We start from the raw sequence: 26,373 nt of genomic DNA on the forward strand, positions 1-26,373 counted from the left end.
CTCTGAATTATTTCAGTTGTCTAGATTCCTACTGCAAACTTTGAACTCCCAAATAGGTTTCTAGTCTTTCTTAACTCCTGATTCAAAAGAACTTCCTTCTTTCAGATAAGCAAATATTTCCAGGCCAGTTTGGATGTACTCAATCATTGTACTGGGCTAGTTTAAGCTCAAATTCACTTCCATGGCATTTCTACATGATTTTCACAAAGAACATGTACATGAGCATGTAAGGACTTGATTATCCTTGTGGTTCCCTTCCAACTCAGGATATTCTATGATCCTATGATTTTATTTATTTATTTTTCTTTTAATGAAGATTTGCTTCAGCAGTGATCATGTTCTCTTCTGGAGTCTTCTCGCATTTCTCTGGACTTTCCATTTGTTTCAATTTTTATTTTTTATTTTTTAATCTCGTAAATTCTCCTGTATTTAGTGTTTCCTCTCTGTACTCTTTCACATCTGTTTTAAGCTACTAAATGCTTTTCTATTCTATAAAAGCATTTTTTCCATCTTTTGGAAAATCAGTGCTGATGTTTGGGATTTTTTATGTGATCTCTTGAGTTCAAATTTCCAAGCAAGCTGAAACAGAAAGTTAGTGCTTGTTTGTGTGTAAACTAAACCTTTATTGTGAACAACTGATGATTTTGGGGTGCTTATGAATTTAGACGATTCTTAGTCAGTTCTTCTGTGCAATTCTAAACTTAGTTTTAAGGGGGAAACAGCTGTTCTAGATTGTAGTTTTTTTCTTTATTTGGTTGGTACCAATTACCTAGTTGCGGATTCTTCATGGCTATATTTAAGAATCCTCCAACTAAAGGTTGTGCAAGGTTTTATCTGAAGGGAGACTCTGCAGATGGCATCTTGGGGGTGCTGAGGCACGATGGGCTAGTGGGGAGAGAAAAAAAGAGAAGCTCTTTGGGCATTGTCAATGCTGCTTTTTTATACGAAGAACACATCCCTTTAGCCTGGATAGTCAAAGTATCAGTGTGGAAAGAATCCATTTTGAAGAGGGTGGTTTTGGAGTGGAGAGAAAGAATTGTTTCCTATTGCTACAGTAATACTATTATCTAGGATACATGGCATTTGACTTTTTCTTTGTTTTTGACAGGAAAAAGTGGCCCTGAGTGCAAGCACTGTAGGGCTGATCCAGATAAGGAATGCCGGTTTTGTTCGTGTTACTTGTGTGGTGGAAAACAGGATGCTCACATGCAACTCCTGTGTGATGAATGTAATATGGCTTATCACATATACTGCCTGAACCCTCCCTTAAGCAAGATACCAGAAGATGAGGACTGGTAAATATACAAGGATGATTTACTTATCTATATTACCATTATGCACAAGGTACCTCTTTGTTATTTGCACCTCATGAGGGACAGGACTGAAAAATATTTATAATTCTGTTTTTCATCTGTTTACTTAATATAAATACGTTATGTTTTCTGTCAATATATTTTTTAAAAAATCATTCATAAAGGATTAGTAGTAAGCTTTAATTGTCATTACTGGGTTTAAAAAACTGATACATTAATTTTATTCGTTTTAATCGTTATTATATTGCCTGACCTGTATTTATCTGCAGTGGTTGTTCCCTTTTAATGTTGTTCAAAATTCTTGAACAACTCAGTTTCCTCAACTTCCTCTTTCCCTTCATCCTCTGATAGTATTACTGTCCCTGTGCTGTGATGTTTGTCTGTCTTCTGATTGCCTCTACCCCGTTCCTTTCGTCCACTGTAGGAATTCCACCAGTTTGTCATTCTCCATTTCTACTCTCCCTGGCTCAGTCAGCAGGAAAACTAAGCTAACTCACGTTGTTAAATCAAGATATTTGTATTTTGAAGTTAGTCTGCACAGAGCCAGAAGCAGCCCATTAAGTTATCTTGGGCTGTGCCATTTTTTTGTCTTTACTAGCTATCTCCATTTTACACTATTCATATTTTTAACCTGTGGTTTAAATGAGGTGCTAATCCTTTATAAATGACTATTAAATAGAAATTCATTCTAATGAAGTTTTCCATTATGTAGACATCATTAAATGCCCAAGGTGTCAACAGATAACATTTTATGGAATGTTTTCGGGCCTTGTGATTAATCTTTGAGGAACCGTACGCTTCACCTAAAAATTCCATTAAGTGGTGTGGAAGTTTCATCGTTCTCTGGAAATAAATCTCAGTTTATTATACTGTAGTGGATGCCACGTTCAAAGTAGGTTTGTGTACTGGTGTCTAATGCTGTGCCTGTTTTCTATGGTGCTGCATTTTTTAAGAGCTACTTCAGTGTTGATGCTGATGTGCGATTAAGCAATTGAGAGCACTAAAACTGATAGGTGTGTGTCGGTGTGTACATTTGGCCTCACAGATATTATCATATCTTTTTCCTATGGAATTGCTTCATTGAGAAGAATTGTATTCACTTTTTCTTGGAAGAATTGCTGGCTTGAAACATTATCTAAAAATATTTTCAATGCCTGCTTGAAATAGGTATGGGTTGTTGGAACATAAAACAGCATTTATTTCAGTGTTGCCTGTGTTCTTTCCACTTCTTCTCAATGACAGTATGCTTATGCAGCAGTGTTTATTATGCAGCATATTAATCCTAAGTATTTCCAAGATCAGGGCAGATTGCTCTTCTGTACATGACGTATCCTTACTTCCTACTAATTGCCAGCATTAATGAATTGATATCATGTACTGGAGACTGTTCTCAACACAAGTGGTTTCTTTTTGTTATTTATTTACTGCAGTCCTTGAACACTATTATTATCTAGTAGTGCTCAACTTTTGGGCGTACTAGTCAAGAAGTTCCTATTTGATTTCATTCATAATGTTTGGTCCACGCATTCTTCTGCTCTTATCCAATACTATAGCAATATTTAGTCATTATAAAGTTTCTGATTTTAAAAAATATATATATATATATGCTTCAAATATATATGATCCCCCCTCCCACAAAACCCCCAAATCATTCATTTTACTCTGAGAGCAATTTATTCTCACCAGTTTCTCCTGCATCTTCAAATGAACAGTGCGTTTACTAATTGCTTTACTAGTCCTGAAATATCACCAGCCACTGGCGTTTCTTTCTAGAGTGCTAAGATTCTCTTGGCCAGCTGAGTGCCAAATGATTGTTATGATTAGTTATTACTGCTCTGACATTCACTGGCATCCATTCTTTTCAGGAGCTTCTTAGGAGATGTTCTTAGGAGTTACTCTGTGTTTTTTTTGTTTTGTAACAATATGAACCTTAAGATTTATTTAAGTAACTAAATCACCACATCTGTGAATTAAATCATTGGATGGGAGTGGTGCTGTTATGAAGATGTTGTCTCTTTTATTGTTAATTTTGAGATACTTAGTGATACCAGGCCTCTGCAGTCTTAATGATTGGTTCAGTAGAAGCTGTGCAGTTACTCTTGGCAAAACAGTGTCTCCTATCAAAGAGGATGTCTGTGTCCTCACAACTTCTTGTAATCATAGAATGGCTTGGGTTGGAAGGGACTTTAAAGATTGTCTAGTATTCTGTCACACTAGCAAAGGGTGGTGGCTTGTGATTCTTAAGTTCGTGCTTAGTCTAGTTTACTTTAGAAGGCAAACTACCTGTTTCATTCTCTGAAGAAGATTATAGGGCTCTTCTTCAGAGAGGAGGCTATCAATTTAGCACTGATGCCACACTATTTAATATTCCATACAAACCTCAATTTAAAAAGTGTGAAGGTAGTATGGTTACCCTGTCATGAAGCAGAGAGTGTCATTGTTAACCTTGTGAACTTATATTAATGACACAGAGTTGTTTGAGTTGGAAGAGACTCCTGAAGGTCATCCAGTCTATCTCCCAGCAGTGAACAGTGACACCTACAGGTAGATCAGGTTGCTCTGAGACCCAAATAGCCTAACTTTGAGTGTCTCCATAAGCAGGGCATCCACCACCTCTTTGGGTACCTTGCTTCACAACCCTAATCTAGTAAATTAGTAAAAAAAATTCTGCTTATGTCCAGTTTAAATCTTCTGTCTTTTAGTTTGAAACAATTTCCATTTGTCCTGTCACAACAGACTCTGCTAAAGAGTCTTTCCCTTCTTTCTTACAGCTCCCCTTTATATACTGAACTGCTGTTATCAGGTTTCCACAGAGCCTTCTCTTTTCCAGGCAGAACAAGCCCCAGCTCTCTCAGCCTGTCTCCGCAGGGGAGATGTCCCTTCTTTGAAGGTGGCACTGCATGCTTTTTTTCAAACAACTATAATATCATTCAGAGCTTTAGCGATAGAGAAATTCAGCATCTTGTATTATTTTTCTTTCTTTTTATCAGTGTAGTTTCAATATCTAAATGGTTCAACACTTTTAATAGTGAAGGCTGTTCCTGTGGATGTTGATCATTAATTCTCCTGCTCATAATCAAATGCAGAAGTTCATTAATAAATTCAAAACAATGGTAGCAGTAGTAATAGTAGCTGTAATGACAGTCATAGTGGTAGTCATCTAAACTAGGTTATCAATGCTTTTAAAGTCAGGTTTCTTCTCTTAAGGCATATGTGCCAAACTTAACTTATAGCAGCTGGAAACGTGGACAGTCGCCTTTGCACTGGCATTCTTGGAATGGGATGAAAAGGTTATTAGAAACAGTAACAGAAGCAGAGCACTGTTTTTCTCTCTCTGCTGAAGTCACTACATACTGCTATCTCCTTCTTTCCTACCAGGTTGGCTTTGTGTTAGTTGGAATAAGTTCCAGTGCTATATTTCAAGTGCCTTAGGCATTGTGGGGTAGGATTGACCGTGTGTGCGTTTGTGTATCCGTGTGTGTGTCTGTCTACACGTTTCAGAGTTTCTTGGCTTTGTTTCACATTTAGCTGTCTATAATGAAATGTATGGCAGTAGAAGCAGAAAGTAAGGGTAGAGTGGGTAGGACATACAAACAAACCATAACCACTGGTCAGCAGCACAGTCTAATTGTGCCTATCTTCTTTACATGGCCTGAACAAGAGGGGACAGAATGAAGAGAGAATACAGGAAACATGGGACATCTCACACATCATGTGAGAAAGAATAGAGAAACTATTGCCTTTAACACTCTACCTTCAGAAATACTGAAATGCCCTATTTTAAATTTGACAGTGTTTGTTCATGTTGGGTTCTCTTTTTTCTGCAGGCTTTAGCTGCTTGAGAGTGGTATATATTTGCTAGCTTGGAATATTCAGTCAAGATAAACCGATTGACACTATTTTGGCTACAGGAAATGTATTGCCATTATTATGAAGTAATTGAGAATTTACTAAAACCGTTTTTTTAGGTATTGTCCTTCCTGCAAAAATGATTCTAATGAAGTTGTAAAGGCTGGAGAAAAGCTCAAACAGAGTAAAAAGAAAGCAAAGATGCCATCTGCCAGTACTGAAAGCCAGAGAGACTGGGGCAAGGTAGAGTGTATTTTAGAAATAGCTATTACTCTAATTGTTCATGTATGTGCTACATCTGTAATTGTATATGCACTACACAAAATTCAGTACTGGATTGCACAGACGATAAGACAATGTTGAATCCTGCCCACTGTCTATTGACAGCTGAAGAGGTGGAAGAATTATTGAGTTGACTAGAGGTAAAAGCAAAAAGAACAACAACTCCCAATCCCCCCCCAAAAACTGTAAGAACACGTTACTTAAAACATTCCTTTTAACAATTCTTAATGCATTTTAATGTATGTCTTTATTGATTAGATTTCCTGACATCTGCCTCTCATTTTGCAACTAAGCTTCAATACTATAGTCCTGATTCATTCTGTTGGATGTATTTTTAGGGCATGGCCTGTGTTGGTCGCACTAAGGAATGCACTATTGTTCCTTCAAATCATTATGGGCCCATACCTGGTGTTCCTGTTGGGACAACTTGGAAGTTCAGAGTTCAGGTATGTATGTTGTTTCAGTGTTATCTGTAGCTGAATTAAGAATAATAATATGTGAGTTTGACCTTAACAGAAGTTTAAATTGATAACCAGGACAAAGTAAAGCAAATATATTACAATAATGGAAGTGATGACAGTTGTAGTGTAGTAGAAGTGTACTGATTTTACAATACAGCTAACAAGTAGTCTTTTAAAATATCTGAATCCTGTTTTAATTAGGATAGATGAATTTTTCCTGTTAAAACTCAAAGTAGGACATTAGTGAACTGTCATCCCATTTGGAGATTTGGGCTGTGGATTTCAAAAATAGTAGATCATATAACTGTAAATAGACTCTGATTTGTGGTTTTTTTGTTGTTGTTCAGACGTAACTAATGTTCAACTCTTCATTTAAGTGGGCGAACATCTTAAACCAACATAAGTCTGTACTGCTAGATAATGATCTGATCAATCAGAATTTGCTACTTCTTATGTACTTGTTTTCTGTTGCAAGTATTTATTACGGTTTATGGTAAACTAGATGGGTAAAAAAGTCTGACTGAAAAATAATGTCACCTGGGCTGAAAAGGCAGTTAATTTTCCCAGTCCATTTCACATGCTGGTTATAGAACTACTGTGGCAATACACAGAGAGACTGAATGTTTATCAGTATGGTGATAGGCACTTCATTTGTATACATACAAATAAATATAAATACATACATGTATATGTGTGTTCTTTATATGAAAAAGGGGTGGAAGAATAAACTTTTTTTTTTTTTTTTTTTGCCATTGCTAGTTTTTGTGGTTTTGAGATGTCCTACAGTAGCTACAGACTTTACTGTGGTCTTATCTGCTATCTCCAGTTTTTAATTTATTTTTGATTTTTCGCTGATTTGGTCAGGAAATGGATAGTTCTTCATTTTCAAAATCAGTTAATTCTTTGTCTCTTGCATGTGTTCTGGATGGTAACTGAGTGTTTTCCATATTATCTGGAAGAATAGTGAGGTGGTTTTTTTCTGTATTTAAGGAGGAGCATGACAAGCTTCTCCTGATTTGTTTTTTAAGTCTTTCATCACCTGCTTTCTTATGAGAAGAAGATAAATGTTTTATTATTAAATTGTTAGAAGAAAACACTTAACAGAGTGTTTCTCCAGTTGAGGTGTCTTCATACTGCCTGAAGAATTCAGGATTTGGGAGATTGTGCAAGTTTTAAGGCTGATAAGGTTTGCAGTGCATATTTTCATGGCAACAGTTTTTAGTTTCTTTTCTTTATAGAAACCAGAATGATGAAATTGAAAACTAATCTAATTGATTCTTTCTCACATTAATGTGAATGCTACCATTAATACAAAGATTGTTATTAATTAGTCTTGTATTGTAAAATTATTCTGCTCATTATCCCAGTGATTTTAACAGACAAGTAATTGATTAAGAAGTAAATGCCATTATGCCGTTTTCATTCTTTGGGATATTTTGTTGACCTCTCTGTGTTTTAAGTGTTTATTTGTTTGTTGTATTTTTTTTTTTGTTTTGTTTTGTTTGTGAAAGGAATTAAAGTAGTTATATTTTTACTAGTTTCTAGATTAAGCATGGTTTCATAAATAAGGGAGGTTTCTAAAATCAGATAACAAGAAGCTTCTGAAGTCCACTATGCAAACTGAAAATCTCAAAACCAAATTTTTTCACTGCTTGAGCAGTAATTAAAGCTTTGAGTTCATATTTCTGTTAGAAGTTCCACTGATGACACAAAAGTTGATCATTTTCACATTCTAGTGCTAGTTGGAAAAAGGAACAGAATTAGATAACTGCTTTTGCCAGAAACTTGAGCAAAGTAAGATGATTTTGTGTATCTATGTGGTTGTAACAGAGAGCAAAAAGCAATTATCACTTTTACATAATCATTTAACTTTTGTACAAACCAAACCATTCTACTTAGTCTAAAAAATAAAGGATTGAAATGTTTTCTACATAGGCATTTAAATTGCACTTGTATATTTCTCATGACCAGTATTTTTTATGAGAAATAGGTTTGTCTCAGCAGATCCATGAGAATTTAGAGTCTGTAGTTTGTTTATTTTTTTTATTTGCTTAGTTTTTCATGATACAAACTCTCTTTTCCCTAGAGGGAAAAAAAAAAAAAAAGTATTGCCTCTGGAGAGAGCATCTGAAGAGCATCTTTGGCATAAATTACTTACCAGAACTTATCTTTGGGGTGAATCATCTACCAGAAACCCAGATTTAATTTAATAAATCCCGGAAATGAAAGAAGGGAGGGAGGAACGAATGAAAGGATGTTTGATACAGCAGGACGGAGGATCGCGATAGTGAGGCCTTTTTAATCAGCAAGCACATAAATATTCTGGAAAAATTATCAAATAACTGATAAAGTTAGATGAGAGTTCTAAGTTGTTGTGCATAGTAAGCATGGGATGGGGAACAGTTTTAACTTCATATGAATTGTATTGGGCTTCCAGCTACTGTCATCATTATTATTTAGGAGAAAAATCTTCTTATAGCTAGTTTTGAAAATATGCCATCTTAATGCTCAGTAGTGATGATTTAAAAAAAAAAAAAAAAAAAAAAAAAGTAAATCAAGAGTTAAAATATGGTGAAAGGAAGGACTAGGAAAACAGCAGATACTATCATCAGCAGCAGTCAGAACTATTATGGAATTGAATGATTTAAAATCAGCTGAAAGACTTTTCATGTGTGAAGTTAGCTAAAATGATGCAGTGGAGGATGAAGTTTGTGAAATGAAGTTTGTACAGTATGAAAGACATAATTATGGAACAATATACATACATACTTCTGTAATACAGAAGAGGGGTCATCAGAGCAAAAAACATCAGGTGCCTGACTCAAATGAAACAAGCTAGTTGAAGTTCATAAAACAAGCAGTACTCTTCTCTCTTATGTACTATGATTCGAGAATTTTTAAGTAGTTTAGGAAGCCAGAGCCACAGACAGCTAGATGCTGAGAAATTGTACAGGGAAGTATCATTATATCCGTGCATATTTTTCGTACTGTGCACAGCTGCCTTCTCTTATCTGTTGTTAGAAACAGTATTTTTTGCCATCTGGACATTTTATCTGATCTATTGTAGTATGATAAATGTGCAAGACTGCACCAAAAGAATGTAAACTCTTAAAGAAGTTGCTTAAGTATATTGAATGGATAAAAGGTTACAGGATTGAGAGGGATGGAATCAGAAACAGATGAAACCTAGATTTGAAGGAGTATGGGCAGATATGAAGGAAGATCGTAATTGCTTTTCTGCTGTGTGTCTTACTTCTATTAATTGTAAATTTGCATAATATACTGAGAAAACATGTAATTTAACATGCTGTCCCCTTCTTAATTCACAAAGAGTTTTTAAAATGTAATTTGAAAGTAGCAAAGATATGGTTAATACATGAATTTCTGTGGGAAGTGTATCCCAGCAGGCTTTACTGATGTTGAAAGTTTATGTTACAACAGCAGCTCTCAGGTGGTCTGGTTGCAGGTTAGTTGCATATTCATAACCTGAGATTAATCCTGGTTGGATATGAGCTATACTTTATTGCAGTGACTTCTTCTCTTTCATTAGTATTCCTCGGAGTTGGTCACAAATTACTGGGTAGCATATTACTCAGTGGTACCTGACGCAGTGATCTTTACATAGGTCACTGTGACTTTCCATAATAAGCAGATACATAATGTTACCAAACTGGCAGATCTCCATTTTCACTGAATTTTTCTAAATGACTCTGCAAATGGACTGTAATAGTAAGTCCAATCTTAAATACTGCTTACGGAAAGAATAATGGAAAATTTTCCCAGAGAAGAAAGTATATATTTTCAGCTTCCAGTGTCACTACTGCTGTACGTTGTCCTTCCATTTTTTAGGTGACCTTACTTTTGGCTTTTCTTCACTAAAAACAAATGAAATTATCACCTTTAATGGCAGTTTTACATTAACTGTTTACACCTGTACAATTTTTTAAGCTGAAAGATCGTTGTTAAAATGACTGTAGATGACTGATTAGTTGGATAAAAACGTTAGAAACTGCTTTTTTCTGTTATCAGGTGAGCGAAGCAGGTGTTCACAGACCACATGTGGGTGGAATTCATGGACGCAGTAATGATGGAGCCTATTCACTTGTATTAGCTGGAGGATTTGAAGATGAAGTGGTATGTTGTTCATTAAGCAATTGATTTTGCTGTCTAATAATACACTAATGTTTGCAAAGATAGAGGATTATGAGCCTTCCTGCTTGTACAAACATGACTGTGAGAAGAATAACCTCTGGTAACAAATCAGAAGTTCTCAGTGTTTTGAGGAGAAATACACATATTTATGGGGGAATGCTTATGTGTATGCTTAAGCAAAAAAATCAAGCCAAATTTTACATCACATAGGGTAGTTAAATTTCAGTATGCTTTCAGGGTCTGAATTTGGCATTATTCAAAAATTTTAATTAAGTGCAAGTTCTACATTTTATGTAGACGTATTACATTTTTTATTGGTTTTAAGTAAGATAGATGCCTCATTCTTTGGATTTGTTTACATAATGTGTTTATTTTAATGAAGCAAGAATGAGAAGTTTCAATGAAAGATTCCATGAAGTTTTGAGGGCTCTTGACTCCTACTGGTAGATGCTTTCAGAACTTCTTGGGAAAGTCTCAGTAACTGTTATTACCATCCCTAAAGTTGCTGAAAATTTTTCTACTTTGGTGTTACCATCTAAATAGAGCAGCAAAAACAATTGTGTTGCTAAACAAAACAGTAACCGTGTCCAATTTTCTTCTCATTACATTGACAAACACTTCTTTAAGAATAGATTACCATTCTCTGCAATCAAATGATGTTTATAAAGCTACATCCCTTCCTGCAGATCTCTTCCGCAGGTGGGATTTTGAATCATGCATCAGGGGAAGAGTAAAGCAGTAAGCAACCTGTTCTTTTGACAGCATGTGTAACTGGTAGTCGCCAAGAGAAAGGCTCTGGAGAAAGAAACAAGCATCTTAAATAGCATCAGAGTGTAATGTATTTTTGGCAACAGCACCTACCTTCTGATGCTGCTGCAAGATGTTGTCTCTGAAGATGTCTTTTTGTTGAGCCAGTCATTGGAGGAGGTACTTCGTGTTGGGGTACTTAAATATTTCTTTTGAGTCAACCCCAACCCAAGCTCTAGGACCTTACCTGGTGAATCCTAAGAATATGCTCAGTAACTGTAGCTGCACTGTTGGTATGCTGAAGATACTTATTTACTTCGAGTTGTGTGTGTTTGTTTGTTTTGGTGTTGATACTGATGTTCTCTTATATCTGCAGCTATAATTATTCAGTTAGTACTGTTTAATAAACTTATTTGGATCTTTTGCATGCCTTTTCCAGTTCAACAAAGTGGTATTATGTTAATATGGATTTTGTGGACATTTAGGCTTAGCCTTGGTGACATACTTGTTTTTCAAAAAGAATAGTTGGGGAGAAATATTGCAAGTAATACCTAAAAGTGCATATGAATGTCAGGGTTGGCGTTTTTTTTTAAGCAGTTTTCTGAACAAAGGTGCAAGGGAAATAATTTTTATTCCCAGGTGCATTTCTCCTTAGGTTTTTCTTTCATATCCCAAATTTTAATTTTCAGTTTACTTCCATTTCACCTGTCTCTTGCGAAAAGGTTGAAGTGAAATTCCTACATGAATATCCAGAGAAAAATAAGACTATAAGTACCTTCTTTCCTCCTTTGAAAATTTTAAATGAAAATTTTGATAAAATCTGCTTACTTCTAGCTGCTTTATTGTATGTAATGAACAAAAGAGTGGCAGCTCTTATATGAATTGCAACAATATGACATAGTTAACTTGTGTGTAAATTTTCACAAGACTGAGAAATAAATGCACTTTGAAAAATTGTTTTATTGTAGAGTTATAACCTTATTTATGTACTATTTACACAGTCTGCTAATGTGCCGTCTTAATTCTCTTCTTGAGGCTTTAAATTAATTATTGTATGTAAAGACCATCATGACTAACAGAATCTAGAAATATGAGTGGTATAGAGCTTTATTATTTATTTATTGTAAGTCTTACCTGGATCTCTTGAATTCAGTGTGAGCTCTCCTGAAAGAGAGAAATTGAGTCCTAAACAATTTTTTTTGTGTTATCTTTCCTTGCTATGTTACCAAGGAAACAGTTCCTTGCAGATTTTCTCTCTATTTTACACCACTGAGAATCCAACATAATAAGTTCATCACAGCCTTTACACTGAGAGTCTATCTGTCAACTGGATTGAATAAAGAGCTGAAAACCCCATGTCTGATGCCACGAAACCTGCTGTTTTCAAATGCTGCCTTGTTTTCGAGGTTTCAGGGCCGAACTAGTTTGGTACCCTTGTAACTCAGATGTAACGTGAGATAATTCAAATGTCTCATTATACAGTAGACACCAAATATATTTCTTCTCACTCTTAATTATTATTCACCCACTCTTGCTACCTCTGATACTAAAGGTGTTCTTGACATACTCTGTTGGACAATAGCTTCACCACTCACTTATTACTGGCATTTCAAATTTGCAGAACAGCTCGTATTCTGTGACAGTCTTCTGTCCACCTCTTCTGTTATTCCATATTGCTAGTTACCACTCCATACAAGGTGTTAATGCTAAAAAATACATTTCTGGTATCATTTTCTGAATTTCATTGTCCTATATGTACCTACATTATATCCAGAATTATTTTCACATTCTGATAAGCCTTAGTTTGTTGCAGAGAACCTTTCGGTCAATTTTGACTATTAGAGCTATGCCTGTCATAGTAATCTTCTGTATCTATTTGTCTGCTTCTTTTCTGATTGGGTGTAGAACCTTTGTTAGTTCTGCTCCTATCCATGTTTTTCCAAAGTTCATTTGATTGCTTCTAAAACACTGAAGAATATTTTAAAACATTGAAAAATAATTTTGAAATAAGTGTTTTCTGTAAGAATACCTTAGGTAAAGGACAGAGACCTTTTTTCCAAGGAATTCTATGAGAAGAGAACAGACAGAGTATTTCTTTTTTTTAAAAAAAAGGATGTTTAACTAAACATTGGCAATGTTAATTTCCATTTTTTAATCTAGTTTTACATTGTGTCACATGAGTTCTAATTATGAATGACTTATTTGCTGAGATCCTTTCTTGCTCTATTCACGTATTTTCAAGGCAATGTTAGTTATATTAGTATCATCAGTATATTCCCTTCATAAAATTTTGAAGGATCAGTATAACTCTACCAGTCTTAGTTTTTCCATTTTATCAAGCCACAAGTTTTCCGCAGGACTTCATTTTGCATGAAAACTAATATGAAGTTAATTCTTACAATGATAATCATTTATAATATTATTATGATGATAATCATTTATTTGAATGTAAGAAATAAAATAAGAATGAAAATAACATTCAAATTCTGTATGTAGAAACAAACCTTGGCCAGTATGTCAATTTGGTTTCCTCAACGTTGCAAAAATAACTTATTCAGTTCTTAGAATGGGCTAATTCATTAAACAAATCAGTCTCTGTTCTTGTTATTATCACCACAATCGTCTTTGTGTAATGTGCACATTTCTTTTGCCATTATTTGTTTAGCAATCATTGACAAAAGACCAAACAACTCATTTCTGTGATATCTTTTTAAATGCAATTTATTTAATGTCCTTGCTTAATAAATGCCTCTTGTCTTTTTAGTCTTTCATTCTTTTGAAGTTGTTTCATACATTTTCCTTGTACAACACAATTCTGGTTGTGTTTTGTTTGCTTGTTTTTTGTTTTTGCAGATTCATTTTGGAGATAAGCAGGCTGCTTTAGGAGAGGGTAAACTAGAGTTTATACAATATTTTTGTTAGGTTTAGAGAGGTGTTTTGTTTTTTTTTTCAACTTGGTGATAGCACATGCTTTTTTTTTTGCATCTGTATGAATCTTTGGAATGAAATGCTTCAACTAAATTACTTTTGGGTTTTCCCTACACAGATTAGGTAATTTCTATATTTAATTTATGGCACTGTACAACCAACATTTCTATTCCCAATTTTCCTTTGTTCTGCTGTTGTCAGCCATGAAATATCTGTAACAGTCCAGCAATGGATTCATAATGTCAGGCTTTTAATACTGTTAAGAAATTGACTGAGTTGTTCAAAAAGTTACTGTAAAAATTCATGGAAACATTACTTTCCTACGAAGTATTTACTTTATACTATTGATTCATGCTTTGCACAAAATTTGTGTTTCCATGAAATATCATTTTAAATAATTTATCTTTCTAGAAATTCTTGAATTTTCTCAGGGTGGGCTGACTTTCTGTGATGCAGTTTCGAAGGAAGTGAATAATTTGATTTTGATCATTCTTTTTGTACGTGGCAGAAGATGGCAGAAGAGAGGTTGATCAATTTATCTTGAATTTGAAGAAAATTCCCTTTAGGAATTTTACTACATAACTGCCTCAGCTTAAAATGTGAATCTGAATGATTTTAACCTCTTACTAGTTCAGAATACCTGAACTAGTTTAGTTCTACCTGAACTAAACTATATTCATATACTAAAGCATTTAATTTGAATTTAAGTACACATGGCTCGGACTTTAGAGCTCAGTCCCTTGCACAAATTGAAGTGGTCTCTCCAAGCTATTTATGATGTATTTTGCAAACACTATATTCTTGTAAACTGAAAAAAGGCTCTACTTAGTGCTTCACCACTTGGGAGAATGGGTCATTACATAAATGTTTTATTTTTCAAAGTAATTTTGAAAATTACTGTAAATGTCAATTTTTTGAAGGCAGGCAGTTTTTTCTAATGAAGATTTTTGCAAGTATTGTAGGACAGTGATAGTGAAATAGAAAACATGTGCTTCCATATCTTGGAGTATGTTTTTTGTCTGTAAGAGTAATGAGCAAATGAAGTCACTTTTTAAAAAATCTTTTAATTTATTTATTTGCTTCAATTTGGAGTGTTAAAACCAACCTTCTTGCACAGGATCGAGGAGATGAATTCACTTACACTGGGAGTGGAGGTAGAGATCTTTCTGGCAATAAAAGAATTGGAGAGCATTCATTTGATCAGACATTAACACACATGAATAGGTAAGTTTTGCAAGTAAAATTAGGAAGTATTGCAAAACCTTTGCTGTAGTTCTTTAATTAGAACAGACTTTCTGTGAAATTTATTTTGTTTTCTGTTGTACATGCTACTCTGTGAAAACAGTGGTGCCTCTTGCTGTTAAGAGGTGTTTTATCAGGCATTATATTCTGTTGGTTTCAAGAAACGTTTGCATCTGAATGAAGCAGGCTGTTGTGTTGTTGTTACAGCCATTAGCCATGTCTCTGGTTGAAACTGTCCAAACGTTTTCTTCAGGGACCTTGTTTTAAATTAGAGAAGTTTGTCAAAATTCTTGGGTAGAACTTCGAGGTTATTCCAGATGTTTCTATCAGACCCATTTATGAAAATTCAGTATGAAGAGAGAATGCTCATTTTCCCTTGGAAAAAAAATCTTTCCTAGTTAGATAGTCTGTACTTCCGTTGTAGTATTGCAGAAAAAAATAAGGAGTTAAGGTGCTGCATTATCATAGAATCATAGAATCACCAAGGTTGGAAAAGACCTAAAAGATCATCCAGTCCAACCATTCACCTATTCCCAATAGCTCCCACTAAACCATGTCCCTCAACACAACATCCAGCCTTTCCTTGAACACCCCCAGGCTCGGTGACTCCACCACCTCCCTGGGCAGTCCGTTCCAGTGCCTGACCACCCTTTCTGAAAAGTAATACTTCCTCATGTCCAGCCTGAATCTCCCCTGCCGTAGCTTGAAGCCATTCCCCCTGGTTCTATCACTAATGACACGAGAGAAGAGGCCGACCCCCAGCTCACTACAACCTCCCTTCAGGAAGTTATAGAGAGCAATGAGGTCTCCCCTGAGCCTCCTCTTCTCCAGGCTGAACATTCCCAGCTCCTTCAGCCTCTCCTCATAAGCCCTGTGTTCCAGACCCCTCACCAGCTTTGTTGCCCTCCTTTGAACACACTCCAGGGCCTCAATATCTTTCTTGCAGTGAGGGGCCCAAAACTGGACACAGTACTCGAGGTACGGCCTCACCAGTGCTGAATACAGGGGAACAATCACCTCTCTGCTCCTGCTTGCAACACTGTTTCTGATGCAAGCCAGGATGCCATTGGCCTTCTTGGCCACCTGGGCACACTGTCGGCTCATATTCAGCCGAGCATCAATCAATACCGCCAGGTCCATTTCCTCTACGCAGTCCTCCAGCCACACCGCCCCAAGCCTGTAGCGTCGCCTGGGGTTGTTGTAGCCGAAGTGCAGGACCCGGCATTTGGCCTTGTTGAAACTCATCCCATTGGCTTCAGCCCAGCTCTCCAGCCTGTCCAGATCCCTCTGTAGGGCCTCGCTACCCCCAAGCAGATCCACACTTCCAGCCAATTTGGTGTCATCTGTGAATTTACTGAGGGTGCACTCGATGCCCTCATCGAGGTCATCAATAAAGATATTGAAGAGGACAGGCCCCAGCACTGACCCCTGGGGAACACCGCTCACGACCGGTCGCCAGCTGGATTTGACTCCATTCCAGCTGGATTTGACTCCATTATAAAAAACAATGCTTTAAAAAGAGCATTTGTATCCAAAGAGATTAGTTAGACGTCCTCCTATAGTGTTTTTGTGCCCTTTAAAAAGGCTACATGAATATAGGTGCATGTCTGTTAAGTAGCTGACCACTTAACTCTGGGGTGCTAGAACTGACTGAGACATTTGTTTGCTAGGCTTCCCTTTTGATGTGATGTGCTGCTCTCAAGCAGAGTAGAGAGGAATTATTTCTGGCTTTTTGGTGGCATTTAGAGGTGAGAGAGAGAGAGGAAAAGCCAGACTGGATACTGAGAAAGGAAGAGAGAGAAGGTGATGTGAACCACAGCAAGGAAGGAAGGAAGATGGGAGGTTTAAGCAATGAGTTTGCGAGCATTTTCAATTAACAGAGCAAAATTCCTTTCAGAAATAGAATTAAAAGCTTGACTTCTTAGCATTAGCATTTCTCTGCTTTCAGCAAATAAAACATACACAGACAAAGCTTTTAGGCTTTGTAGCATTATTTTTCATGCTATTCATATGGAGTATATCAAGGTGCTGCTCTCCATTACTGATTTCCATGAAAGTTCTCAGGCACTTTGCACAGGATTGTTGTGATTCCATGTTGTAAGATCAGATTTGTTTTTTGTTTGTCCAGATATTTTTCTTTTTTTTTTAAAGCTTTGTTTTTATATAAAAGAAATATTTTTAGAATCTACTGTGTACCTCTGTCTTGCTGTTGTTTACAGTGTGGATTTTGGATTTATACCAGTGCAGCTTATTGTTTCTTCTGTTCTGAGATACGTGGTTTGATTAGATTGTGGCAGCAAAGATACTGCAGCAGTTTGTTCTGGTAGATATTCACTGTACTGCTACAGGTTTCTAGAAGAGGGCCTTCATATAGAATCACAGAATGGTTAAAGCTGGAAGGGACCTTAAAGATCATCAGGCTCCACCATCCAGCCATGGGCAGGGCTGCCCCAAACCACCTCAGGCTGCCCAGGACTCCATCTGGCCTTGAACACCTTCAGGGTTTGGGCATCAACAACCTCTCTGGGCAGCCTGTGCCAGAGCCTCACTGACCTCTGAGTAAAGAATTTCCTCCTAACATCTAGCCTAAATTTCCCCCCCTGTAGTTAAACGCTGTTCCTCCTTGTCTTATCACTGGTAGACTGTGTAAAAGTCTATTATCTAAGTGTATTAGACTGAAGTCTTCCCTGAGCCTTTTCTTTTCCAGGCCGAACAAGCCCAGAAATACAGATGATGCATAAAATGATGAAGGATAAAATGCTTGTCCTTGAGTTAGCTGCTGTTATTTAACTCCTGCTCTAAGCTGTTTATATGCTGTGTGAGGAACTTCAGTTGCACAGAGATTATTGGAAAGTTTTGGTGCTTTTTACTATATAGCATTTTTCGTTATATTCATTATTTTCATGTTTGTGCTTAAAAAGTCTAAAAATCTGTTGTTACTGGGGAATAATGGTAACGTTTTCCTTTCTTTGTAATTTCTCGTACTTTTCTCAATACTATCCAGGAAAGTTATTTTTAAAAATGAAGGATATGAAATATGAAAGGAGGATTTTTTTATTGCATTTACATATATAATCTGTATTTTCATCTTGGCCGTTGGCAGCAAGATATTTTGTGTTCCTTTTTTTTAATTGTACATGTAACTTATTGCATCCATCAGTTCTGCACTTGTTGAAGGTTATACTTAAAAGTTCTGTGCTGCTTGATAAAGCAAAATAAATATCAGAAATAGAAATGATATAATTACACTATTTCCCAGAAATATTTTTTATGAAGCAATTTGATATATCTATTTTTAGGGCACTGGCTCTTAACTGTGATGCTCCACTGGATGATAAAAATGGGGCAGAGTCTAAGAACTGGAGAGCTGGTAAGCCAGTGAGAGTGGTACGTAGTTCAAAGGGACGACGGATCAGCAAATATGCCCCAGAGGAAGGCAACAGATATGATGGCATTTACAAGGTATTTTGGTTTCTACAAGGTACAACATAACATTTTTCTAGAGCAATTTTAGAAAGTCTTGTATGTCTTACATTGTAAATTCTTTGTCATTACTTAAAGAATTCTTTTAGCTCCAAGACAGCATTTTAGCCATAGTTCACTCTGTAAAGTAGTGAAATTAGTCAGAGTGGTGCTAATAGAATGTAATCTGTAATAGTTTATATGAACTTGAATACGTAAGCTGTACATGCTTACCAAATGATATATGCCAATGGAAGTCAGATAACGTCCTCACTCCTTCCAATTGTGCTGTAGCTTTTTGTATATCCAGAATCTTCTCAGCATCTGAAATAGATACCACTGTGTTTATCAAAATCAAAAAACTTTTGCAGGTAGTAGAAGAGCTGCTTTATAGTAACGTTTGACTTAGTTTTCTGATTTTTTTTTTATTGAATAATGCAAGTGGGAGTACATGCACACACTTTTGGCTTGTGGTAAAGTAATAGCAGAAATTCTGTATTTTTCTGTAGGTGGTGAAATACTGGCCAGAAATTGGAAAATGTGGATTTTTAGTTTGGCGCTATCTTCTGAGGAGAGATGATGTTGAGCCTGCACCTTGGACTTCTGAAGGAATGGAGAGGACAAAGAAGCTGGGTCTGAGTGTACAGGTTCGAGTCAGGATCGCTCAGGAACTGTTTTGGTTTCTTTTCCTCAATTCAAGTAAACAAATTCCAGAATAGGAATCAGTTATGTTAAATCCCTATTTTTTTCTTGTACTTCACAGTGACAAAATCAGATACCTACAAAACACACAAAAAAGTTATCTAAAGACTGGGAAAATCCATCCAAACAAGCAAAGCAGAAGGAAGTTTTCTGTCGTAGCTGTGAAATACTGTGCATATATATGTGTGTGTGTACGTATATACATATATGTATGTATATAAATTAGGAGTTTGAATCCAGTGATAATTTTCCTGGACAGAATTTTTTCAAGTAATTGTTCTTACAGTTGAGTCTATCTGAGAAATCAAAAGATAAGTGCATTTGTATGTTTTTCTCTATGTGTAGCTGAGGAGCTCATATGGCTATTGTATTTCAGATGTAAAAATTAACTAACCCATAAGGACTCAAGCCTTTTCCACCGTGAAAGGTGGAAAAAAACACTAAACTTTCTTTTCTTATCAAGGCAATGGTTTATCATATTATGTATCATCATATTCAACTTTGCCTTTGGAGAAAACTTTGTGTAGTTCATAGAATCATAGGGGCTGGCCTCTGAAGGTCATTGAGTCCAACCTCCATGCTGAAGTAGGTTCTGTCGTGTAGGTTGCACAGGAGATCTTCTGGGCAGGTTTTGAGTATCTCCAAAGAGGGAGACTCCACTGCCTCTCTGGGGAGCTTGTTCCAGTGCTTTGTCACCCTCAAATAAGTTTTTCCTCATGTTTGTATGGAACTTCCTGTTTTCCAGTTTATCCCTGATACTCCTTGTGCTGTTGCTGGTCACCACTGAAAAGAGCCTGGCTCCATCCACTTGACTCGTGCCCTTCAGATATTCATAAGCATGGTTAAAATACCTCCCTCGACCTTCTCTTCTCCAGGCTGAAGTCCCAGGTTGCTCAGCCTTTCCTCACCAGGGAGCTCCAGTCCCCTCAACATCTCTGTGGCCCTCAACTGGACTTTCTCTAGAAGTACCCTGACTGCCTTGAGCTAAAGAGCGTGGGACTGGACACAATTCTGTCCTGGCCTTGCCAGAGCAGAACACAGGGGGAGGATAAACTACTTCAGTCTGCTGGCTACACTGTTTAACGTACACCATTAGAAGGGCGTAGATTTAGATGTCAGTTTCCTTTTAATACAGTTCAGTCTAGATTAGATCTTTTAACTTGGCTACATTTTCTGGAAAACAGACACTACTTTAAAACTTTTTTCCATCATGTAGGATTTTAAAAACTATTTTTAAATTATTTCAATATGTTGTCATATGGTTTTAGAGTCTTTTAGAAATTAGTCTTGTTCATATTTGGGAATTTCTGTTTGCCAGTGAGTTTTGTTTTAAATCTGTGCTTTTTATTTTAGTATCCAGAAGGTTATTTGGAAGCGATGGCTAGTAAGGAGAAGAAAGATAAGGTTAAAAAGCAAACTGTGAAACAGGAGCCAACCAGCCAGAGTAATGGAAACCAGAAAAGAACAATTGATGATGGTATTTCTTCTTATTTTTTTAGCTTTCAGCAGTGGAGTCTGTCATGTTGTGTTTATTGAGCCAATAGCATGAAAGCTTCGCAGAAGCATGGAGTTATTTGGAATAGTAATGTAAATTGTAGTGCATATTCTGTAATAAAGTAGCAGCCTAGGGATCCTAAGAGTTTATTTAGTACTTGTAAGGCTTTTTTCCTTTAAGCTCAGTAGGAAAATGAACTTTGCAGCTCAAAGCAGTGCTGAGCTGAAGTGACTTTTGAGTAGGCATTTCATTGACACGTGTTACAGGTGTAGTTCATTTATTCCCTTTTAGAATCAGTTTTGCCTTCCCCTGTATTAATTTAGACTAACACGAAGATATTACTGTGTTTGATGGTCATCATCTTGAGCAGGTATTGAGGAACCTACAAATACACCTAAAGCCATGAGAATGGGAGATGGAGGGAAAGGAGAAGCTTTTCAGCTGACCCAAGAACAGCAGTGGCTGATTAGAGAAGATTGTATGAACCAGAAACTGTGGGATGAAGTACTTGCTTCTCTGAAGGAGGGACCAGTATGTTTGCTGCATGCTTAGATTTTTTATTTTTTACTTTTCTTTAGACAAGTGCTAGGAGAAATCTTTGGTCTCTCTTAAGACATAATTTGCTTGTTGAACAGTTGCTGAATACAGATTGCTTCTAGCATTGTTTTTATTTGTAAAGCTTTGATTTGAAGTATTTTAGCAGTCTAGTACCAAATCCTTGTAGGGTTTGCTGTTGATAGCTTGTCACCTCCATAGTAGAGATCTTCTTTTCTAAAAAGCATTAGAAGTGCTTTTTTCTTCTTATTATAAAGTTAGAACCTTTTGTCTCTTTTCTATTCAATGTTTGTAATGATTGAAAAGAATTTCAGTTGAAAATTGTTGGTAAGCAGTAGAGATGCATGGTTTTAAAAGGAGAAAATGGCAATTTAAGAGAAGTTGAGTTACTGAAAAGTCATTTTTCTACAAATTCATACCCATTGTTTTAGTAGGATCTCCATTTGATTGCCACTGAAGGCAATAGGAATCACTGCAAACATTGGGTAGCTGCTATGACAGCTTTTTGGTGGAAACCATCAACTGTTGAATTAAATTTGAATAGAGATGTAGCTAGAATTTTATTCTGGCGAGAAGAAGGAAGATGGTGTATGTAGAGGTGTGGTAAATGTGAGCAGAATGCAGATAACAGAGGGCGTGAACATTCCCTTTATGTATCTTATCAATTTATACTTGATGCTGATTGTCTCTGGAAGGTAATTCAGTGTTGACTGAGTCTTGAAGATTACTCTGGAAGAGCTGCAGTGAAAGCAGTCTCTTTGCAGAATGAAGTTATGTCTAATCACTTTATAAATTAAGCTTAGCAACTTACAGTAATCCTGTAATCTTTTTACTTAACTGGTAAGTGAGTTTGGGAAGGGAACAACAGAGGGGTTACACAAGAACCCTGTGAATTAATCCACAGATTTCACACATTTTCAGAGGCAAATGAATTTTATCATTTCCTCGGCTTAGATCTAAGAGTTGAATTTCACACGAAAATTCATAAACATTTTAAATGTATATAGTAATTACCAAAGCTGGGCAATATAGTTTTATATATAACATATATAATTAAAATAAAAATACTTTTGTTCATGGTTTTGTTGTTGTTGGTTTTTTTGCATGCCTTTTAATAGTTTGTCTTTTTTATTCCTTTGCCCTACATTAGAATTTTCTGAAGAAACTGGAACAATCCTTTATGTGTGTCTGCTGCCAGGAGCTGGTTTACCAGCCAGTGACAACAGAGTGCCTCCACAACGTCTGTAAAGTAAGAAGAAGCTTGGTTATGCTCTGGGCTGTCTTCCTGGCTCTGAAACTCCAGACAGTGGAGCCAAAATGTATTTTAGAAAGATGATAATTACTGCCTAGAATTCTGGGCAGTAACTTGCTGCATGTTTGCTTTCAGTGATTGCTGTGTAATTTTAATTTTATGTAATAAAGAGTGGAAGTGAGCTTAGTATAAACCCGGATGCGATGAGTTGGGCTTTGCATTGCTGTCGTTCCACTGTGATCAGAGGAGGTATGTTAGGAGCTGTTTTAGCCCGGGAGTCAGATGTTGATGGAATAACAGTAAAGGAACTTTTTGTAGGTAAAGAATTAAAGACAGATTGTAAAAGTGAGTAACATTTTAACCAAGAGTTGTTGAAAGGATGCAGAGTAAATACCAGAAAATTATTTGGGTTAATTAGAAACTACTCTATCACTCTGAATATGTCTTTAAGGAGTAACTGAGTTTTGTCAGATGAGGTGGATGAAGGCCGTGTATATACATTCACTTTCAGCTTGATGGGAATGTCTGGAGTACAGTTGCTGTCTAACAGGGATGCTAGAAAACAGCTGCAGTTGTGGCTCTGATTCGCAGGAAGACATTAATGGGAATATCAGCAGGGTTGTGTTTTAATCCTTCCCAGGCTCTGTGCTTCAAAGTTCTTTTCTTAGATCACTTTAGTCACATAGGCAAAGTTGTGCCCCAAGGGGCTTAGTAATTACTCCCTCTTTTTTCTGGAAGTACAAAAAAATCGTGTCTTTAGTCTATGGTAACTCCTTAGTTTTGGCTGACGAAGCTGTTAGTGTAAAAGAGAATTCCCACAATTCACTCCTCTTTTGTCTGTCCTAGAGCTGTTTACAGCGCTCCTTCAGAGCTGAGGTCTTCACCTGCCCTGCCTGCCGCTACGACCTGGGGAAGAGCTACACTATGGTTCCTAACAAGATCCTGCAGACCCTGTTGGACCAGTTCTTCCCTGGTTACAGTAAAGGACGATGATGTGCTCAGATCCTTCTGAACTCCTCCCAGTGACTTTATAGACAGTTAAGGAGAATAAACGTGGGAAATTCAACAGTGGACCAGCCAGCTTGATGGGACTCAATATGTTGTCACATTTTGAAGCAGCTCACCCTCTTCCCCTCATAGCCATCTTTTTGGTGTAGTGAGATCTCTTAATTCTCGGCTGTCTTTTAACATCAAAGGGTAGTTTGGGCCAGTTAATGAATAGTTTTTAAAGAAAAAGATGAAAAGCTTCAGCTCCCACTGGCCTAGCTGATGCTTGATTTATGATTTGTTTTGGGTTTTTTTTGTAACTACCTCAGGACAGAGGAAAATAAATTATGGGGATGACAAAAAGTTAGCGAATTTTTAGCTACACACTGCCTCCTGAATAATAGTTGTGCCTGGTCCGTGTAGTTTGATTTACAAAAAAAAAAAAAAGGAAAAAAAAAGAAAGAGGAAAAAAAAAAACAAAAAAAACAACCAAAACCAAAACAAAACCCCACAAAAACAGCAAAAAAAAGAAACAGCACTTAAGCCAGCTGGAGTAAAGAACAGCAAATTATGTGGTGTGCATAATCCTTTTTTGTCTTTTTTCTTCCATTATGCTGTATTTTTTTGCAAGAACAGGCTGATTTTTAGTCTATTTTTGTGAGCTTCATTGTGCTTTTCTTGTATCTTATGCAAGTTGACTACTAATGACTAATGAGAACAATATGAATGCATTGTTGCTACATTAGTGTAAAGTGATCTGTGTTTTTTGCACTTAAGGAGGGTATTCAAGACACTCTAGTTGTGTAAAAAATATTTCATATAAAGAACTGCCACTTCTGTATTAGTTAAACTGTATGCTTTTAGTAAGTCTTGTATCAGTGGCAATACATCTACACAGCATTGAAGGCAGTGCTAGCTTGGAGAGGGTTCAAATCGCTTCATATTGTGATCTGAAATTTTATATACAATATATCTCCCCCAAATATACCTTATTAAATATTTTATGATTCAGAAAAATCGCTAATTTTGTTTTCACTATTATCCTCTTATGTCAATTATATTTTTATAGCAGATTTTTTTTCCAGATTGCTACATACTTTCTTTAGATGGGTGGCTTTTTTTCTAAGCTTTATATTCCTGTCATTTATTAGTTATTTTAAAAAAAAAAAAAAAAGAACAACCCAACAACTCCTGTACAGCAGCAGCTGTCGTAAAGCTGCTCTGGTCTCTGCTGAGCATCTGTCTGAAGGAAAGCTGGTGCTGGATTGCACTCCATGTGCCAGGGAGCAGTAAGGCCGCTCTGCCCGCAGCCTGGTGCAGTTGGGTGCTGCCCTCTGGTCATTCATAACCACTCACTCAGATGTTGGTGATATTTGGCTTTTTCATGGCCAAAAGTCAGTTTAGTGGCCTACTCACGTCATTCCAATGAACTTACCCTACCCCCATTTCTCCTCAGGAGGCCATTAGCATACAAAATGTTGGTAGTATCTCATAATATAACAAAAATCAGGTTGTTGAGCAGTTTGGCTTTTTCTGTGCTTATTAGAATGAACATTCTTTGTGCAGTAGGTGAATTAGTATCAAGCATATGCTTCATAAAAGCTATAAACAGTCTTACATCCTGTTGAATTCTGTGTTTTACAAAGTGGTAGCTCAGCATTTTATGGGGAAACAGATGTAGTTCAACCTCTGTAAGGATGGTATGCATTTTTGCAGTAAGCAAAGATGCTTTTTTTCTGTTCAGTAGCTTTTATCAATTGAGGATTATGTTTAGTAGCTATGCACCATTTGGAGAGAGAAAGCTCTTACGACTGTGCATAGGAACACTTGATTTTTAATTTGTGCCCCAGTCTAACATGAATGTTGGTAGCATTTTTAGTATTTATTATGTGAATGGTTACTTTTAAGTGAGTAGTTCAGATCTATGTTTGCAAGTCTTATCTTATAAAAACTTATTTTTAATGCAGAACAATTAGTAAATGTCATCTTCTAGGAAATGTGGTTATTTCTGACTTCTATTAATTACTTTATTGTTATTGAGTTTGCTGCTGATTTACCATCAGCTACAGATTTGTCAGTTTAAAGACAACAGTGGAGATTTCATTACTTGATACAAATGTGTAAAAAAAAAAAGATTTTTAATGTCTTTATCAGACACAGTTAGCAGACATCATCAGGCACCATGAAAGTGCCTCTTTACCAAACGGTAAAAGTAATTTGGGAAGGCTTTGTACAGTTAGCTTGGTAGGTCCGAATGCCTGTCCGTTCCTCACACTGCAAGTGGTGCTTATGGCAGTGTTTTGGTGTTTCATATCTTTTTATCTCTTCCCCCTTTCCCAGTGCTACAGCAGTAGCCTGAAGAATAATTGCCTTTTCAGAAATAGGTTTTACATTAGAAAATTCTAATTTTCTCTCCATATGTAGACGTTTGGGGACCTATGTGCAGATAAACCTGGCCCAACCTTCCTTTAATGGAAGCCATTCCTATCATCTTTTGTTCTGTTTTTCTGGTTAACTAATTCCACATGAAAGTCCTATGGAAAGTAATGTAAACGTTGCAAAGCCAAAACAGAAGAAGTGCAGTACTTGAGGTGCTGCTGTTTGTGTCCCTTCAGAGAGAGCCCCTGATCATGACTGCGTGTACACCTTCATGAAGAGGTTGTGTAGTTCCTGGTTGTAAAATGTAGTGCTCTCTTGAGTGTTACCAAATCCTGCTTCACATGGCCATATGAGGCTGTCACGGCTTGGGAGCCCACTTGTGTCAAACACAACTCAATCTGCACAGACCAGCTCCTACATTACTCCAATACTCCAATACTCATAGAATCACAGAATCGCTCAGGTTGGAAAAGACCTTCAAGATCATTGAGTCCAACCACAGCCTAACCATACTACCCTAACTAACATCCCTCTGCTAAATCGTGTCCCTGAGCACCACATCCAAAT

General features: G+C 36.6%; 1 protein-coding gene across 2 annotated transcripts in view; it reads left to right on the top strand.

Annotated features, from left to right (window-relative positions):
• Positions 1 to 24,444, top strand: part of UHRF2 (ubiquitin like with PHD and ring finger domains 2) — a 76,193-nt gene extending 51,749 nt beyond the window's left edge. Inside the window, exons 6-16 of one of the 2 annotated variants that reach the window (XM_042826816.1) lie at positions 1,109 to 1,295; positions 5,282 to 5,405; positions 5,783 to 5,890; positions 9,935 to 10,039; positions 14,850 to 14,956; positions 18,274 to 18,436; positions 18,946 to 19,083; positions 20,492 to 20,615; positions 21,004 to 21,164; positions 22,339 to 22,437; positions 23,287 to 24,444. In XM_042826816.1, coding sequence (XP_042682750.1) covers positions 1,109 to 1,295; positions 5,282 to 5,405; positions 5,783 to 5,890; positions 9,935 to 10,039; positions 14,850 to 14,956; positions 18,274 to 18,436; positions 18,946 to 19,083; positions 20,492 to 20,615; positions 21,004 to 21,164; positions 22,339 to 22,437; positions 23,287 to 23,433 — 1,463 coding nt within the window. In that variant the 3' untranslated portion in view covers positions 23,434 to 24,444. The remainder of the gene's footprint in view (positions 1 to 1,108; positions 1,296 to 5,281; positions 5,406 to 5,782; positions 5,891 to 9,934; positions 10,040 to 14,849; positions 14,957 to 18,273; positions 18,437 to 18,945; positions 19,084 to 20,491; positions 20,616 to 21,003; positions 21,165 to 22,338; positions 22,438 to 23,286) is intronic. The other variant, XM_042826817.1, reaches the window with a different exon arrangement.
• The last annotated feature ends 1,929 nt before the right edge of the window (positions 24,445 to 26,373 follow it).

Source organism: Centrocercus urophasianus, unplaced genomic scaffold, assembly GCF_019232065.1.
Source record: "Centrocercus urophasianus isolate 14NV4802_14NV808 unplaced genomic scaffold, USGS_Curo_1.0 seq_27, whole genome shotgun sequence".
Classification (NCBI taxonomy): Eukaryota; Metazoa; Chordata; class Aves; order Galliformes; family Phasianidae; genus Centrocercus; species Centrocercus urophasianus.